The sequence below is a fragment of the Littorina saxatilis genome, linkage group LG15 (assembly GCF_037325665.1).
Source record: "Littorina saxatilis isolate snail1 linkage group LG15, US_GU_Lsax_2.0, whole genome shotgun sequence".
Classification (NCBI taxonomy): Eukaryota; Metazoa; Mollusca; class Gastropoda; order Littorinimorpha; family Littorinidae; genus Littorina; species Littorina saxatilis.
The window spans coordinates 36,591,464-36,611,801 of record NC_090259.1 but is presented as its reverse complement, the minus strand read 5'-3'; the positions used below and the strand labels follow the sequence as shown (position 1 = coordinate 36,611,801).

Here is a 20,338-nt window from a genome sequence, read left to right as displayed (position 1 = left end):
CCATCAGCTCACTCGTCACGAGCAGACCATTGTCTTCCGCCTCCGGACAGGCCACTGTGGACTAAACAGCCACCTAAAAAGGATCGGCATCAGACAGTCGGCCCTGTGCCATTGTGGAGAGGCGGACCAGACACCGGACCACTTCCTGCAGACCTGCCAACTCTACTGCAGTGAGAGGAAACATGTCTGGCCCACAGGGACATCGCTGCACACCAAGCTATGGGGCAGCTGTCATTTCCAGGACCTGGAAATGACAGCCCACTTCGTCAACATCACGGGCCAAAGAATCTAGACACAGCCATCTGTCGAACGCTGAAGAAGAAGAAATTATCGTTCGTGATTGACCAACAGGTGTTCGAGCGTTTTTCACAATTTTCTGTTACGTACAAAATCATCGAAAAGAGGGTTTTTTTCTTCTCTAAATGTGTTACTAACCTCCACCTGTGTCTGTGTTTTCAGGTGATCTCCCTTCCTCCAACCACCCCTACTCCAACAACAACAACCTCAACAACAACAACAGCATGGGTCCCGCCCTCAACTCTACACCTGGGGGTCACATGCCCATGGGCAACGGAAACGGAAACACAGCTCACGCATGCGCAGGCTGCGGACGGGGGATTCAGGATCGCTTCCTGCTGCATGCCTTGGACCGGTACTGGCACACAGGATGCCTCAAATGTTCCTGTTGCCAGGCGCAGCTGGGGGAGATCGGCAAATCCTGTTTCACAAAAGCTGGCATGATTTTGTGTCGGAACGACTATATCAGGTAGGTTTGACTGTTAAACTGTTCGCTTGCTTGCTTGGTTGTTAGTTACGCTCGCTCGTGCATAGTCAGTCACTTCTCTTTCTCTGTCTCAGTCTGCCTGCTTGTCTGTGTGGTTGTCTGTGTGTCTGTCTCTGCGGAACTGTTTCACTGTAGGAGAAAGGTAAAGCAAAAACACTTCCGAAACTGGTGAAAATTGTGTTGACAGTTCGGCATATGTGAGTAAAATAATTAATCGGCGACTTGATCAAAGTTTCGGCTTGTTGCCGAATACCGACGGCAAACGGTATCATATCCCTGTATGCTTAGGTTGGTATTAATTACGGAATGATGACCAGCTATAACAGTTACTCATCGTTTTGATGCTGACTCGCAGACCGGACCGTGCTTCCAATCACCGGTTTCTGGTTGGCTGGTTAAATATAAAATAAATGCATGCCTCGTATCATAAGCCGCTTTCGTACTTTGTCAGTAAATACGCCCTGGCACGGACTGTGCTACACTGTTCATTGACATCTCTCTTGATGAGAAGACATTCTTGTGTCTAATTGCCGTGTCATTACACCGCTGCTGTTTATATATCTGCCTGCCCGCTCCCTCCCTTCCCCTTTGTCGTCATATGCACTTGTCACAGAGTCAGTCAGCACTTCGGCCACACACAAAACAAAACAAAGCACACAAAAACGCGAAGAAAAAGAAAATAAGAACATGAACGACAAAATAAACTGAAACAAACAACAACTCCTAATTGTCAACAATAATACAAGAACTATGTAGAGCAGAGCGATGAGCAAGCGTGCACGCCACAAAGGTCAGACTATGTAACCCGAAATAGAAGGGCTCAGGGCTTGTGTGCCCCTCCCCACAGCTATCTCCCACCCCTCCCCCCGTTTGTGTGTCAGCCCATTAGTGCGAGGGGAAAGCCAGTGGACAAGAGAAAGGAGCAGCAATTAAGGGACCCGGCGCTCATTAGGTGAAGAAGAAGGGGTGGGTGGTGCAGTGGGACAGACACTGCACAGCTGATTATAATTGCGTTGCGCAAGCAAGAGAGAGAGGGGGAGGGAGGAGAGAAGAGAGAGAGGGGGAGGGAGGAGAGAAGAGAGAGAGGGGGAGGGAGGAGAGAAGAGAGAGAGGGGGAGGGACGAGAGAAGAGAGAGAGAGGGGAAGGAGGAGAGAATGTCGAGGGGTCAGTTTGGTTGATGTGCAAGGATGCACCTGCTAGTCTTTTGAACCTTCTGCTCTTCTAACTACATTTATGATGTTGGACATTCGTCAGTCCCTTGTTTTATGCACTGTACTGGAGGCTGCTTGCACTTGCAGGAAAGACCAAAGGTAACCTTTGGTTTGGGAGCGGCGGGTCGCTCTTCAAGAGAAAGAAATAGTCGGTCTCATTTACTGATTTAGGGTGGTTCCCGAGGGGGGGGGGTTCAAGTGTGCCTTTTTTGGCGGAGATGTGATTATATTTTTATTCCTTTCCCCTCTTCATTGTTTACTACGTGAATTGAGGATTGCGTGCTTTCGTGATATCATTTTCTTGTTTTGCTATTTCACAAGAGAACCAACCCAAGGACGCCATCCCTACCCCCTCCCCCAATTCCCCGTCGTTAAAAGCCAATGTGGTGAGCAAAGGCTGTTCTTAGTCATTATGTTTTTGTCGTCATCGTGAAATCTCTGTCTTAAGACTTTCGAAATGTCATAAAATGAAACAACCAATCGGTCGCATGATGGAGGGGTCTCAAAGTCGAGTTTTTGCTCATCAACGTCAGTGCTGCGTCATCAGGCTTGGAACGAAGTTAGTGGCGGAGGTCGCAAAACGCAAGTGAATAAGGAAGGGGTGCTCATTACGGACGCGACAGGAGTAGTGACATGACCATATTGACGGACGTAGGGTGATAGATGGAGCAACTCGTCGCCATTAGCGGCATCCTTGCGCCCGCTTGTGTCCAGCCGGTGGCGCAGTGGAGCAGACAGAGACACAAGGGGCGGTGGGTGAGGGTGAGGGAGAGTTTTGGGGGAGACAGGGGGGGATAGAGAGAGATACAGACAGACAGACTGAGACAGTAAGAGAGAGGATGCAAATTCGAAAGTGTAATTGTGCGGCAGACAGAGCCTTTTTTTCTTCTTTTTTTTTTTTTTTTTTTTTAACCCTTTCGCTGCCAACCAAAACTTGCGTATGTGCATTCCTGACTGCCAGGGAATATTGGAGTTCGGGGTGTAATAATTCACAAAAAATTCTAGTTCCAAACTGGCAGTAGGTAGGTAAGTAAAACCTATGTTATTTTTAAGGGAAATTGAACCAAGAATATGTTTTTAGTGTCTAATCATGGAAATAATAATTAGTTTGGCTTATAATGATGTTTAAATATGAACTTTTGAAAAATCAGTCCGGCGCATCTTCCGGTGTCTGTGGATCAAACACAGGTGGCTGTTTTGCTCGCTCCAAGAAAGGATTATAATCATAGGATTATAATGACAGACAGAGATTATCATCTACCTGTTTCCAACGAATCGTCCGAAAGAAGATCTCCCCCTTCCCCTGTCAGTATCCATAATCATTTGCACCCCCTGTAGCGTCAGTCCGGCTTTGTTTTTCCCTACTACGGCCCGGTCGACTTCCACCGTTAGCCATTTTGACGAGTCGAGATTTCTCTCCCCTATCCTGTCGCCAAGGCCGAAAATAGCCTTCAGACGCAAAACCGCGTCACCATTTATGTTTATTCATTAGAATGAGGTATCCTACCAAGCCATTGGCTGCTATTTTTGTGTCAGTAGTGACATCGCACTTCTGGAAAATCCCGGAACGGTGAAGACGGGTAAACCCGTCTTAAGGCGCTGCGGCTGCACAAGCGCAGGACGGGTATACCCGTCCTAAGGCAGGCAAGGAGGGTCGAAACAGTATGAGCAAGAAAAATAATCGATCAACAATCCAATAAACGAGAGGGAGCAAGAGAGAGTGAGAGAGAAACAGACAGAGACAGAGAGACAGGAAAAGAGTTTAACCTGAACTTTTTTTGAAAAGGTTTTAGGCTTAGCCTTATCTTCTTTAAAACGTGTCCTTTTAACATGTACAGAGTAACACTGAAAACGTAAGCAAGAGAGAGAGACAGAGAGAGAGTGACAGACAGACGGACAGAGACACAGAGAGAGTGACAGACAGACGGACAGAGACAGACAGAGAGTGACAGACAGGCAGACAGAGGCAGAGGACATGAATGAAGGACGAGGTATGATGGCAATGTGGCTGTGTGCATGTTTGATGGATGGTGGGGTGGGGACAATTGATTTTCTGTTTGACTTTCGGATCTCGGCGAAATTAGGACGCTGGTTATCTCAGTGCTGGGGAGCGGCTGTGGTACTGCTGTCTTTGTGTTGTTTAGCTTTGGCTGCATGTTCAAGACGATTTCGAGTGTTGGAGGGGGGGGGGGGGGGGGGGAGGATGTACTTTAGAATTATTATGCTGAACGTTGAATATATGATGGAGTGTTTCGTGGTACTATAGTTTCTTTGATATGGTTTCGCATGTGTCGATCTTACGTTATACCCGTGTGACCTGGAATAATAGGCCGTGAAAGGTGGATGCAGCGCCTATAGGCTGTTGATCTACTGGCCGATGTGAATGCGTGATATATTGTGTAAAAATTCCATCTCACACGGCATTAATAGGTAACATGCGCCTTGAGTCGCCTTGTGTGGTGAGATACGTGCGCGATATAAATCCTCGTAAATAAATAAAATAAATAAAATATGTCGTTCTAGGCATGTGTATAGGGATAGGGAATCAGAAACCGTAGGGACGTTGTTGTTGTTGTTGTTGTTGTTGTTGTTGTTGTTGTTGTTGTTGTTGTTGTTGTTGTTGTTGTTGTTGTTGTTGTTGTTGTTGTTGTTGTTGTTGTTGTTGTTGTTGTAAGAGTCGTCTAGTGTATGTATCTTTCTTGTGTCTTAGATTCTTGTTGATGATGTTGATGTTACGTTTCCTTCTAAATTTCAGTCGAGCTCATTCCCGCCTTCTCACGTCCCACCTTCAATCTCTCCTTCTACCCTTTCTCGCTGTCTCTCCCTCACCCCATCACCCCTTACCCCTCTTCAGCAGTCACACACACCACAGACACTGTCAAAACCAAAAATTGGAACTATCCCAAATCAGATAGCAGCCCTAATCCGCCTTACCCATGCATGCGCCACCCTCCGCCTCTCATCCCAACATCCGCCTCCTTCTACCACCACCCCTCACTTCTTAATTCTGCCTTTATTTTCCCCAATGTGTACGATTTGTTGTTTAAAATGTATGTTGTTATATAAAAATTAAAAAAGGACAAGCTGTAATTAAGATCCCTCTGGAACAAACGCTACATACCTTCTGATTCTAAAGATTCGGAGCTATGAACACCGCCCCCCCCCCCCCCCCCCCTCGTCCCCCCGGACCTCCCCCGCCTCCCAGTTTTGAAGAAAAGAGCAGGCAAATTTGCAACTAGATTACCAGAGCATGTTGAAGGAAATCAAAAACATGCGTTTGATACGACTTCTATCGGGGGATCATTAATCAAGCCCTACACCGCCTGTCGCCGCCAATCAGCCACTTTAAAGAAGCCGTCACTGACTTTTTGTTCCTTTTTATATCGCAGACATTACTTTTGTGTTTTGGGATGTGTGAGTTTTTAATTCTATGATGCATTGGGTCCGTGTTTTTTTACCCCGTTATAAGGCTTCTCGAACAAATTGATTTTTCAAGGGTGGGGCGTTGTCGTGTGTGTGTGTGTGTGTGTGTGTGTGTGTGTGTGTGTGTGTGTGTGTGTGTGTGTGTGTGTGTTTGTGAGCGAGTGCGTGTGCACGTTCATGTATGTGTGTGCGAACTACAGATCAATCCGATTCTACGACAGAGCAGTAGTAGGCAGAGGACAAGCTAAGAAGCCATTTTCGATGTTTCGGTCGCAAGAACATGTTTGCAACAAGCTAATCAAATGTTGCTCCTCGTTAAAATTTGACACCCATCCTTGGTGGTTTTCTGACTATCTCAACCGAGAGATTAAATTGAAATGCTGTCGACACTGTAGCCTGGCACCTGAGAGAATAACAAGCATTGAAATAAACATTCATTTCATTTTCATTTCTTTTTTTCTAATTCATTTTTCTCTCTTTCTTTTTCCCTTGTTCTAATGATCAATTTTGCCATACTGTCGTGAACAGTTTCTTTAATAATCTTGCAGAAAAAACAGTCTCCCCTGCTTTAAAAGGTTTGCGCTGTGTTAAACAGATTGTGCAATAGGGACACATCTGCTTTGCTTGCAATCAGCCCGCTTAATAGGCTCGTTGTTCGGGGCTGTTTTCAGGGGGAAACGTAGTGGCTTTATTTCCACCCAGCAATCAATAGTTTTGATTGATACAGTGATTGAAAGGGGCGGAAAGGGTGAAAGTGGCAGAAAGTGTGCGCGTGTTGGACTGAGGTCGACGAATGATAGATGATATAGATGGCCTCCAGTGCGTTGCTTCCACCTCAAACTTTCTTCTTCCTTTGCTTTTTTCTCCATCTTGTAAGTAAGTATATCTCTGTTGCAAGAAAAAGTGCTGGTACAGGTGTTTTTTTGATGAAGTGTATATATATACTAACATCTGACGACTGGCTCGAACGCTCTCAGCTTACTTGTTGACTCCAAGGACCAGTGCAGTGGTATTTGGTAGCTCTCTGTGTAGAGCGCTGGAATTGTGATCCGCCGGGCCGGGAACGAACGAAAATTAAGGGGCTTATCGTCCGTCAGGGCTTAAGTGCCTATATTGGACATGTCACGGGACGGTCACGGGTCAACTTTATATGCAGACTCAGAGACGGTATACATGTTCCATCCCCATGTCACCACGGTGGCACGTAAGAGATCTCGGTCATTCTCCCATAAGTGCAGTTGACTGATTACACCTAAAACCTACAACGCACACACCTGGGTAGCGCCACTCTCTTGCTGCTCGCTTTCCACTGGGAGGAAGCGACCCGAACTTCCCAGCAACACCAAAGTAATGCAAATGAACATGAAAATGTGTGATTTCGCAGTCATCTTGCTTTGAACAACCAGTGCAATCTGTTTTCCTCAAGACATTGGCGTTAGGTACGAGATCATGTTGTTCACTGTTTAACCCACCACCGCTGCGATTTCTGATCTTTGAGGTAATGACGTTTGTTTGACCTGACGACTTTGTGTGCAAGAGCTGCTGTGACAAAACGATTTTTAACTTTAACCGATTTTTTGGAGAGGCGTGCATGTGTGTGTGTGTGTGTGTGTGTGTGTGTGTGTGTGTGTGTGTGTGTGTGTGTGTGTGTGTGTGTGAGAGGGGGAGGTGTGTTGATATCGTGAGAGACAATGTGAAATTGTCGCTGTTTCTAGTTGGCTAATGATTTGGTAAAACTAAACTGCTAAGAACCTTACACTAGTGTGACAAGCGACGCACGCAAGGCCTGTTTCATTTCGTTGCGCAGTGCTACCTGTCATTGAGGGCCAACCTTGGGACCTGTTGGAAGTGTCCCCACATTGCAGGCAGCCTGTCATGACAAGGATTGTATGAGGAAATTAATGAACAAAGGGACAGCTGGAGGTGTCCTGTGTTAGGGTTTGATTGCAGATACCGTTGTTGTATCCCAAACGGCGGTTACCCAGCCTGAAAGCAAGCAACTTGTGTTGGTAGCGTGCTGAGCAAAGTGCAACCACATCTCTGTGTCGTGTTGGTTAATGATTCGTGAAACTCAGCAGCTTAATAGCCTCACACTCTTTAGTGTGATAGGTAAGGTACGTACGTAAGTCCTCTTTCGAGTCAGTTGAGAATCGGATACGGATCGGTTCAAGATCGGAGAGACTGTTCACAAGGCCAGCTTCTCCACGACTTTGCCTTGTCAACATCTGCACGACTTCTGGCTGAGAAAATGAGGTTGAAAATGGGTTGAAACTCGGCCTTGCAACGTACGCAACTTGGGTGACCCAGTCTTTAACTGCGAGCAGCGTCAGTCCCTATCTCTGTGAGCCTCGCCTGAAGGCGGCCGCTTGCTCATTGATACACCGATACCTCGCTGACATTCTCATTAAAGCCGTAATGACCTTTTTTGTTAATTACGTGCGCGTGAGGGGCTAAGAATAATGCCAATCACACCCCGAGCGGAGATGACGAATACAATCCCCTCCCCCTTCACCCTCCCCACTCGCTCCCAAACCGCACTGTGTTCGGGCCACGAGATCTAATGGGCTTTCTGATTGGATGATTTTTTAAGGGGATTAATGTTATAGGCTTCAAGATTGGATCTCGTTTTTTCGTGTTTTTTGTTTAGGAGTTGTTGCTCTCTTTTCTGTACCTCAGTGATGATGAAGTTCTGCTTTTACCAGTATGCGTGCACGACTAGTGTTTTCTTGATTGGGAAAATTGGGAGGGGGGTGGGGGGAACGATACGACGAAAGAGAAGGAATGGAGGAGAGAGATCTTAGACTGTGTTCACATGATTGCAAGGCGAATGACAGATTTCACGGAGGGGGAAGGGGGGGGGGGGTAGGGGGGGGGGGGTAGGAGAGGTGATAACAATACGAAAGAGAAGAAAGGGAGATGAGAGATCGCAGAGTGTGTTTACATGATTGCACTACGGATTACAGATTTCATGATGGTTATTACTGTGGAAAACTTGATGAAATGCTCGGCTTGTGTGAAGTGACATGTTTAGCTGATTAAGGGAAAACTGGCCGCATTTGTTCTCTAGAAAGCCGTGGGATGTTTTCTTTTCTAGGAAAGCACCTCAAGTAACGTTCTTATTAGTGGTCGATGAGGAATTATAGTTACGCTGATACTGTACGACAAACCGATTGGTGTGTGTGTGTATGTGTGTAGTGTGTGTGTGTGTATATATATATATATGTGTGTGTGTGTGTGTGTGTGTGTGTGTGTGTGTGTGTGTGTGTGTGTGTGCGTGCGTGTGTTAAAAAGCAAAAGTACAAGATGACGTCGTATGCTTTGGACCGTGAATAACCCCTAAAATCCAACTACTGACAGAACATTGCCCCGTTCATTTGATATGTGCGTTACAAAATCACATTAAATCTTGTTCACGCTCTAGTTACTTAGCCAGAATTACACGGCGTGTAACAGCAAACCTAACATCAATCAGTAGGCGAAATGCTTAACAGTGCTATTCTTCGCGCCGCTGCAGTGGCATGCAAAGTAGGTCCAGTAACTCTTGTAGCCTGGCGCTGCTGAAAAGATGGCGTGCGTTTGACCCAAGAATGGTCCATTACGGGTCTCTGGAGACATATGCGACGACTGACTTTGCAGGTGATGGGACAGGGAAACAGCTAATTCACTGACTGCATTTCTCGTGTGTGTCAGACATCCATTGAGCTCACCACAAAGCCACAGTGCACGCTTTGTCACTGGGACGGGACAAGAGACTGAACAATTCTATTCTCTCCCCCGCCAAGTTTTACCCCGCCATTACCCTCTGCGCCACGGACGATAATCGTTCCTGTGTGGAGACAGAGTTGTCGATCTTTAACCCGATTGCCCCCTGACCCCCATTAGCGTGCGGGTTTGGGGAGACGGGGGCACTTTATTGTGGTCACTGCCTTGTCTCGGCATCCAATTTTCTTCCGGCCCCTGTCGCGGTGCATTGTGGGCATGGCACTGGCCCGCCCTCTGCATGATTGGCTGGCCGAGACTGTGATTGTATCAGTCTTGGTAGTCTCGTACTTGTCCGGTTCGTGTCATCTCCCGTCATTCAACTTTTACGCCGCTGGTATCTTCGTGGCAGCTATGGCTTTCACATGCAACTCATTTCTTCTTATTCCCCCCGAAAGAAGAAAGTTTTGGGTTAAAGGCACACTTCTTCACGTGGAAGCAGCTCGGCTCATCATTCTGTTAGATCTGGCCAGGATGCTGCGTGGGACAAGACTTTTTTGTTTGTTTGTTTGCTTAGCGCCCAGACGACCACGAAGGGCCATATCAGGGCGGTGCTGCTTTGACATATAACGTGCGCCACACACAAGACAGAAGTCGCAGCACAGGTTTCATGTCTCACCCAGTCACATTATTCTGACACCGGACCAACCAGTCCTAGCACTAACCCCATAATGCCAGACGCCAGGCGGAGCAGCCACTAGATTGCCAATTTTAAAGTCTTAGGTATGACCCGGCCGGGGTTCGAGCCCACGACCTCCCGATCACGGGGCGGACGCCTTACCACCAGGCCAACCGTGCCGGTAGGGGGAGACTATCCCTCCACTTGGACACATACCGACAATAACGGCCTGGGCGCTCTGTGTGCACACTGGCAACTTTGAGAGGAATTAGTTTGGTAAAAGCCACTATAATTATAGTGATGGTTTTAGAAAATGATTAAAAATCAAACACCCCAGTAATCAGCCAGTAATCAGATGTTTGCTATGTGTCCAAATGTAGGAATAGTCTGATCCCATGTTCACGTCCAGTCAGATCTGAAACGGTAATCTGAACTTGTTTCATGAGAAGGAGTGTGCCTTTAATGGCTATTTTAAAGAGCAGGGCTGGACTACCGGGGGGGTTATGGGGGTTGCGCAACCCCCCCCCCCTAGCCTGAACATGTACCTTACTTATTTAAAACATTTTTTATTATTGCTTATTTTATGCCGTTTCATGCAAGGAGCGACCATTTTCTTATCTCAGAATATGACCTACCCATCAGCTTCAGGGGGCTTCGCCCCCTGACCCCCACAAGGAGCTCTGCCCCTTGACCCCGCCCAGGGGCGGACGAGGGGGGGGAGGGGGGGGGTTTCTAGGGTTTCCGGACCCACCTTATAAATATAAAAATATTGAATGAGGTATGCATTTCTTTATTTTACATTGAGTTTCAATTTTGGGGGTTATAATCAGTGACAAAATCTGCTGCCTGAAACTGGTAATGATCATCCTCAGAATGCACCAGATTGCACCATTTTGCATCCTTTTTTTCAAAAGTTTCCGGGGGGGCATGCCCCCGGACCCCCCTAGCAAGCTAGGCGCTTCGCGCCGTGGCCTCGGCGCTTCGCGCCTTCACACCCATATCTTCACAATATACTTTTGAACCCCCCCCCCCCATAAAATGAACTGATCCGCCCCTGCCGCCAGGGGGGATATCCCCCTGGACCACCTCTAGCAACCCCCCCTCCTCTTAGCCTAGTCCGGCCCTGAAGAGTATTACAAAAAGTGCAGTCGATAATTATCACTAATAATATTTGTCACATCATGGAACTTATCAGTGGTGCCTGGGTAACAGCTGAGCGTGGTACGGACTGATAGGTTTCGATCAGTTCTCGCTTTAAGTGATGACAGAGTTCATCTTTTTGAGCTAACGATAGTGCCTGGGTGACGAAAGTGGTGAGAAAAAGCTATTTGTCCAAGTGACTGTATCTGTTATGTTATTCCGGTACTTTTAGCAGAAGTGGCGACACGTGGTGGTATTCTACCGTGTCCAACCAAATGAATCGGCGGTAATGTCATCTGAAAAACATTTGTCACGCTGGTATGTACGACCGGTACATTCATTTGAGTCGTGTTGGTAATGCCAAATACCCGGACTAAAAGCCACGAAGAATCACTAAACAGGTACTAGGTACACTGAACGGTGTTTTTACAGGACTGAAAGCTATTGTTCAAACTGATTTGTGTAGTTTAGCTAGTGTTGATAGTGTTGGATACCCGGACACATACAATTAGGAAGACACTGAACAGACACGCTCACAGCTGTTTATCAGGACTGAAAGCTATTTGTCAATCTGATTGTAAGTCTTACGAATGTGCGATGTTTCTCAAATAATGACAATACACTGTTTCCATCTGCTATAATCTGTCACATGGCAATGTTCTTGGCCCAGCGTGACACTTTTAACTTAAAGCTGTTGTCAAATTGTTGTTGTTTCTTGTTTTATTAAACTATTGTTCTTGATCAAAGCAGACTCGGCGGGGGGAACATTATGATCATTCTGTGTGATGAGTTTGCCCAGTCAACTGCACGTGTCAAAGGCAATGTAACGACGCATCCTGTAGGCATTCAGCCAGACACACTGATCACCACTCCCCGTGTTTTATCTGCATCTACTGCAGCAAGTTTACCCATCACTCCCTCGCTATGTGCATCAAAAGACCTGTTGCTGTTGCTAGTGTATGATTCCAGGGCAGGATAACACTGTCAAATGTCTTGGTATCGCGGCCTAGATACAGATAAGAATGATGACGCACTGACGGTAATGGTGACGCAGGATGACTGACACAAATGATGACGTAGAGGTTGAAACGGTGATGTTCTCATAAAAAATGACGTATCAGGTACATGTAATAGCGCACATAGAACGTGGACGGTTGTGGAAGTTTAGTTGCTTAGCAACCGTTGTAGTGTGTCTTCGGTCGCAGAGAGAACAAAGTTATGTATACATCGTTTCATGCTATTGACCTGTGACCAAGCGAACACAGAGTCATGCCTGTTTACTCGTGTCTTCTTTCTTGGAGTAATATGACCTCCAAGTCAAGTGCCCACGCACGCACACACACGCACACACACACACACGCACGCACGCACGCACATACACACACACACACACACACATATATATATACACATACACACACAGTTGTAGCTCCACATCCTCATTCCTCAGTCATAATTCAGCATCGCACAGAAAGCCCATCACACTACCAGAGGGAATAGCTAGCCTTTTCACTTTTCACCCCACCTCATTTCCGATCCCCACTTTTTCTCTTCCCCGCTACCGCCACAACCGTCTTATTACGAGTTGAGGCAATTTAGATTGGGATAGAGCCTTCGATTGATAAAGACTGCACCGTCTATACGGGCTAGATAGAGTGGCAATCTCTCTCTCTCTCTCTCTCTCTCTCTCTCTCTCTCTCTCTCTCTCTCTCTCTCTCTCTCTCTCTCTCTCTCTCTAGCTCTCTCTCTCTCTCTCTCTCCGCCTCTCTCTCTCTCTTTGTCTCTCACTCTCTTTGTCTCTCACTCTCTCTCTCTCTTTCTTTGTCTCTCTCTCTCTTTCTTTCTTTCTCTCTCTTCTCTTTCTCTATCTCTTTGTCTGTTTTTTTTAGCTCGCTCTCTCTGTCTCTGTCTCTGTCTCTTTGTCTCTGTCTCTGTCTCTCTCTCTCTCTCTCTCACACACACACACACACACACACACACACACACACACACACACACACACACTCTCAACCTCGCGCTGGTAAACACTAGCTGTCAGGATAGACCTGTTGCTTGCCGCCCTCTTCAATTACCACTCTGTAGAAATCACTTTAGTGACTAAAGCCCGGGCAAGTTCTCAATACGGGTATGCTGATAATGCTCGTCGATGGAAAAAGGGGAGAGCACTGGTCGTATAGGTGAAATAGTCTTTGTTGTCAGACTCAAGACGTGAGTGACAGGCAGCTGTATTACCTCTTCAATGCCAACTCTTAAACAATAAATCTTCAGGGAATGCTGCGGGGTAGTCCTATGTCTTGTCAGGACAGCGTCTCCCAAGGAGGAATGCGACCGCCGGAAGGTCATCAATGACAGAACCATGCATCTGCGATGTCTTACGAACGCAGATCATTCATTACTCGTTATCATTTAGTAACGCAACTTTCAAATGATATAACTACTGTTGGATGTTCTGGGTCTCATGTCATGATTAACATAGGTTAGTTGGCGGGGGAAGTGCTGGGGGAGGGGGTGGGCGAATGTACCGTGTAACGGATTGAGCGAGCAAATAGGATCGTTAACGACTATTTTAAGTAAACTTATAGCGCAGCCAACTGCATTCAACGACGATATGTCGTCCTGTATGTGACTGTGAGCCTTTGAGACTGAGCTTCTTGAAATGGTCGTCGTTTCATCAAGTTGTGCACAGCGAGCATGGTGTCAGTCGGAACAGTTGGTTCTGACGATCACAGCGACAACGGTACCAACGGCTAGAATACCGATCCAAAACCAAGGATACAAGAAGCATATAAATCGGTGCTTATCCACTTCCAACCCCATCATTTTAGGTAACCTCCCCTAACATCCATAACACTGCCGGTCTTTGCACGGCAAAGTAACTCTGAGGACAGCATAATTAACAAGAGATTTACGCTAGGGTGGCGAACTGGTTTAGTGCAAAGGGAAACAGCTTTTAACCTCACGTGCCCAAGTGGCAGATTTATTGCCGTACATCGTGTAACGTTAGCAGAGAATGTCGGTTTAATCAAATGCTACCGAGCCCTTTCATTAAAAGCACTCGTCATGCGCTACTTTTATGAGCAAGGCCTGTCGCGCTATACTTTAAAACTTCTACTCAATGAAAATAATTGTGCATAGGCACGAAGTGACAGCACTGAGCTAGTGTATTGGAATAGTCATATCCAGGAACGAACAGGTTTTGTCTCCCTGGCCACAGTCATTATTATAATATCAAATGTTCAATTGCTGTTCGGATGAAAATGAACCTGTAGAAATGAGCCAGCGTTGTCCACAACCTTGTTGTGAAAAATGATAGGAAACCCCTATATTTCTTCTGAGTTAAATATGCGTTTTATGTCGGTATTGTCCGTATTTTAGTTGTCTTCCCAATAGGTTTTTATTGCAAATTTCAGACAACTTCACTTCCTGAGATTGCCCTTTTACATCGCGACGATTTAAGTGTCACTGAAATAACACCACCAACTTTTTGTTGGGATAGAGCCTGACCTTTCCTATCAGAGGGGATTTAGATTAGAGTTAATTCTGTTTCTATTCCAAAGTTGAGACAACTTCACTTCTAAGGCTCGCTTTTACTAGGGTAAAGGTTTTATTCCCAGTGAAACGACGCCACCAAGTCGTTACATATATATATATACATTTCGTTTTCTGTTACTTCGTATCAGAGACGATTGGGATTGGAGTCAATTCAGTTTCTCTTTCAAAGTTCAGACAATTTCACTTCATAACACTGGCTTTTAACAGCGCAGCGACTTTACTGCCAATAAAACAACACCACCAGCTCATTGTATATTCAGGCTGCTGCATTTCGTCTTGTGTCACTTGAGAGGGGTGGGGATTTAGAGTCAATTCTGTTTGGGAGCTTCACGAAAGTCACTGCCGCCACAGGTGAAGACGACATAAAAGAGCGAAAACTCGCAGCTCTGTGGAGGCAAGGCTTTTAATCACCTTCTTTCTTCAATTACCTTGCCGTGAGAAAAAAAAAGTGCTGCTGAGAAAATGGACTTCCCTTCCTCCTTTCTAATTGTCGCTCTGGGATTGTTTCCCTCGCTCCGTTTTATTGGGACAAGAAAGACAGTTTGGGATTGGCCAAAATAAACGACCCAGACGGGCTATTGAGGAAATAGATTGGCTAATTTTGACCAATGAACTTCTGACACGCTGGGAACGAGGCTGACTAATTCCCAGCAATGAACTGCTAACACCTTTGAAGATTGATTGATGTGCTGATTCGTCTAGAGTGATCGTTGACTCGGTGAAGTGTTCCTCTTTCTCTGTCAGTCTGTCTGTCTGTCTGTCTGTCAGTCTGGCTGTCTTTCTGTCTGTCAGTTTTAGCTCTTTGTGTGTCCCTCTCTCTGTCCAAGTCATGTCTCTGACTGTCTGTCTATCTGACCCTCTCGTTCCACCTGTTTACTCCTCTCTCTCTCTCTCTCTCTCTCTCTCTCTCTCTCTCTCTCTCTCCCCCCCCTTTCATGCCATCTTTTTACCGGGACCTCGCTCGCTTTCTTCCCCCTCTCTCTCTCTCTCTCTCTCTCTCTCTCTCTCTCTCTCTCTCTCTCTCTCTCTCTCTCACACACACAACCACACGCACGCATGCATGCACGAACGTAATCACTCACACACACACACACACACACACACACACACACGCACGCTCGCACGCACGCACGCACGCACACACACACACACACACACACACACACACACACACACACACACACACACACACACACACCAATCCCAAACACGCCCCCTACTCCCCGAACCCGAAACTTCGACAATCCTCCAGTTCTGGTGTGTACATAGAACAATTTCAAACAACACCCCGCAAACGAAACAAACTCAATTAGTGCAACATTTTTACAAGAGCACCCCCTATCACAAGAACCCTTCTCCGTACAAACATCACCCCTACCACCGGACCTCCGCACTCATTTCATTCCTCAAACAACTCCATTGAAAACGCACAAATGGAAGCGCGCTCCAAACTGATTATGCTGGTTTTGAGGAAATAGAATCGCGTTATTCAAAGTGATTAAAAGAAAACATAATATGGGGGCGCGACAGTGCAAACAGGGATCAGGACACAGCCCCAATAAATTGAATTAATGGTAAACGGCCTGCCCTGGGCCACGCGCGAGGAGAAATGTATTTAACCTGTTGCGACTGCCACGCGGCGAGTGTTGCTTGCCTGGTTCGCCGGGCCACGATTCTTTTCAGCCCCTCGTTTTCTCTTACTATCTGTGCAAACTTGGGGTGGGTGGGGAGGGGGAGGAGAGCGAGAGAGAGAGAGAGAGAGGAGAGAGAGAAGATCAAGAGAAAGAGAGGAGAGAGAGACAGACAGAGACAGACAGACAGACAGAGAGCAAAGTGACATTTGTGTGCGAGCGTGTGTGCGTGCGTGTGAGTGTGTTTGTGTGTGTGTACGCCCGCGCGCGTGTTCAATTAAATAAACCCTATTTAAGACCCCTCGATTTACCCCTCCCGTTTTTTAAAATCTTGCTTTTTTTTTTAGATTTTCTGTTCATTGCATCTGTAAAGTTACCTTAGTTTTAACAATTTCCCTCTTGTAAGACCTGATTTTGTCCGACTTTGGACGGTTCTAAAAGTAGGCTCCACTGTACTTCCATAGTGTCCCCTTGTGCGGTGGCCGACAGGAACAGGCACCTGTTTACGTGCACAGAACAGATTGTTATCACCATAGTGTCCCCTTGTGCGGTGGCCGACAGGAACAGGCACCTGTTTACGTGCACAGAACAGATTGTTATCACCATAGCGGTCCAGTTTAAGGTTTTGTGACACGATTCAACTTTTCTGAAAGAAACTAGCTCCTCCCACGGCTGTATATGGTGTAATTGGACCATAAGAAGCAAGTCTAGCGCCTGCTATTGGTAGTCTTCATTGCTGCAGCAAATATAATTATGCATTGTGCACAATTAGAGTCACCAAAATGTGAAGAAACAGCAAATAAGCGAGGAACATAAAACTCTACCGCCTAGTTGGATAGCGCCTGGTGGTCTTCATCCTCACAGGGAAACTATATACTCTGCGTAATAAAAGTAACTGGAATATGAAGAAACAGCGGAAATGATGAGGAAGACTAATGTCAACAGTCTAACTCAATCAACGTTTATACATTGACTTCCTTTTGCCAACCCAGCCCTGCGGCCTTACTATGGTCATTCCCGTTACAGGACAGTCCTCCACCTCCAACCCCTAGGCAGGCACATGGCACTGGGTGGGGACGTGAGGGGTAGGGAGGCTCTTCTCCTGTCATTTGAGCGAAATACAACGTTGCAGAAGTCCTGACTAGCAAAACACATTGTTCTGTGTCTGCGTGTATGCCATCATCGTACCGTCGATGTCCAAGAAGAAGGGTCAGATTATGAAACATTTAAATGACCAAACGAAACGTTCGCTAGAACCGTAGTCTACTATCGATCTTTAAAGCAGACTCCCACAACAACCCACCCACCCACGTCTTGTGCCTGTGTCCCACCCCCACCCAGCACAACTCATCGCCGAAAACGACCCACCTTTCCCCCCTCCATCTACCGGGACAGCGACCACACAAAACTAATCAAACCCGTTCCAGGGAGAAACTCAAACTCGTTTCAGTCCCAGAGGCTAGGGTCCAAAGCGAGGCTAATTGAATTGGCGTCGGCCATTAAAAGCGCGCAATTAGTCGGGCAGCTGGTGGCAGCACTGTAGCAGGTCTGAGCGAGCGGCGCCAGATTAATACAATTAATTTACTGTTTGGTGACGGATGGGTCAGGGGACGGTGTGTGTCTCTCAGTGGTAGACAGCCGTGTACACACTGTCCTGTGTTGATACACACACGGCGGGCAATGGCCCTGCCGGGTCTCCTACGAAAAGTGGGGTGTGATATCTTGGATGGGAGAGCACTGGACTTGGGTCACAGGTTCGAATCCACGGGTCAACAGGCAGGGGCGGAATCCATGTCCCAAGGAGTGTCACCAGCGCGGCCCAGAAAGACTTCTCTGCGACTCTGCTAGAAGTGCGGGTGACCAATTACATCTAAACACCGGCGCACGCACCGCCTTGCCCGGAAGCACGACTCTGTTGCTGCTAGCTTTCCACGTGGGGTAACTGATCCGAATTTCTCAAGGATGGGACAATAAAGTAATGAAAGTGAAATGAAAAGAAAATGTGTCACATTTTTGCCCAGGTGATCATACAAAACACTAACAATCAGTGCCAAACTCCCGTACAACCTTATCCGCTGACTGTGCATGCGTCAAGCTATTTATGGTCAGTGGACTTCCAGAACATGGCTCAATGATTCGCGTGCAGGGGGGGGGGGGGGGGGGGGGGGGTTGTGATTGTAATTGTTGAACTCCGGGCTTTTTAAAACGTCTTACTGAATTTCACTCTTTCAGATAGGAAAGTATTATTGTATTGTCTTGTCTCGACACTGACACTTGTGACTATTGTTTTGTTTGTATTGTATTGTGTTGTGTTGTGTTGTGTTGTGTTGTATTGTATTGTATTGTATTGTATTCTACTGTATTGTATTGTAGTCAGTGTAGTGTGTTGTATTGTATTGTATGGTTCTCTTTTGTATTCTGTTCTGCTGTACTGAGTCGGTCTTAGACAGTCTTTGCAAAAGATGGCAGTTTAAGCGCAAAACGTTTTTTTTTTAACATAAATGTTCGTCGAGAGAAAATAATTGACGTTATTGTTGATCAATATAAAAGAAGCAAGAGTCTAAGTTGTCTTTGGCTTTTTATTGTCGCTAGTTTCCGTTTCTTTCCTGTTGTGTTCAATGCGCGTGCGTTAAATTATAGCAGACCAATGGCGATTTGCAAATGACCATTGTGTTTCTCTCCAACACAAAGGAACGCAGTTTTACATTTCCGGTGAAGGTTTGACTCCAGTGATTTTTGTTATTGCTTTTTATTACAGAACAGAGCTGCGCATAGAGACAGCAGCGACTTCCTGTCATTTAGAATAACATTACCCATTGGCAGCGAAGACACCCACAGACACACAGCCACTTAACGGCCGTTTTTAACTGGGTTTAATGGCAGTTACACAGACCTCTAAAAAAAGCTCCGCCAACACAGATTTGCGGCGCCACTGACGATGTCATAAAGTGAAAGTTGTGTAAAGGTTTAGGAGGCAACCTGCAGGACAAGGGGAATAACTGCCTCATTATTGGCACACATCATGGCGCGTTGCTGGTTGTAATGGCTGTGCGATTATGACGGTGAATAAGAAATCGGGGCGATGATATACGAAGGTGAAAAATAAATACATGTGAATGTTGGATTTGGAGGTAAGAGCATGCAGGTGTCCGGTTGTAGACAAGTATATGAGTTCTTACGTGAATATACCCTTGAGCACGAACGGATGCGCAGAACTGACACACACACTCATACAGACACGCTTTTACATATACGTACGTACGTACGCACGCACACAAACACCCCCCCCCCCTTTGTATATCGCTGTCTGTCTCTTTCTCTCTCTTTCTCTCTCTCTCTTTCTCTCTCGCTCTCTCTCTTTCTATCTCTCTCGCTCTCTCTCTCTTTCTTTCTATCTATCTATCTCTCTCTCTCTCTCTCTCTCTCTCTCTCTCTCTCTCTCTCTCTCTCTCTCTCTCTCTCTCTCTTCTCTCCTTCTTCGTCGTGTGGCCCATTAAATGTAATCGGAGATATGCCTACGGATGCAATATCCATCTGAAATGAGCACCATGTATTGAGGTTAGTGTTTGCTACTCGGTATTTCCTATCTGGAGTCTTCTGTACATTCCTAGGAGCCGGGCATGCAGAAGAAAATACAAAATCTCACTTCTTACTTACTTCAGCATACTGAACGTATCTTTTCACGCAGGAAGCCAGTTATATGTCTCATGCTGTCCTTCTTCGCCTTTAATAACTCAAGCGTGAAATAAATTGTATTTACCACGTGGAAGAAATCTCTGTTACACGTTAGCCTTATGAGAAACAATGTTTGTTGGGGAATATACCTTTAGCTGGTTAACTTTCCACTTAGCTTGTGATGAAAAAGATGAATGTACTATGGCCCTGTGATGTAGTATCAGTGTGCGGTCCCCAGACAGGTTTCAGGAAGAAAAGTCAATGAAGTCTCTCAAGGCTGGACTGAGAGTAATGACGCGCCATCCAGGGCCATGTTGACGTGTGTATGGTCACACCAGTACCACGTGTTCCCGGCACGTACGCACGCATGGCTACGGAGAACTTATTGTTCTTTGGGTTTTATACTTTTGAAGATAAAAAAGATCATCAGTTCTTAGATGTAGCAAGTTGAACTGTTTCCAAGCTCTGAGAAGAAATGATTGCTTAACAATTCAACCTCGGTTTCAAAGATATGAGAGTGAATTTTCCATAACATTCCACCAA

General features: G+C 46.3%; 1 protein-coding gene across 1 annotated transcript in view; it reads left to right on the top strand.

Annotated features, from left to right (window-relative positions):
• LOC138949219 (LIM domain transcription factor LMO4.1-like) overlaps positions 1 to 20,338 on the top strand; it is a 107,914-nt gene that overhangs the window by 62,048 nt on the left and 25,528 nt on the right. Inside the window, exon 2 of the mRNA XM_070320989.1 lies at positions 460 to 766. Coding sequence (XP_070177090.1) covers positions 460 to 766 — 307 coding nt within the window. The remainder of the gene's footprint in view (positions 1 to 459; positions 767 to 20,338) is intronic.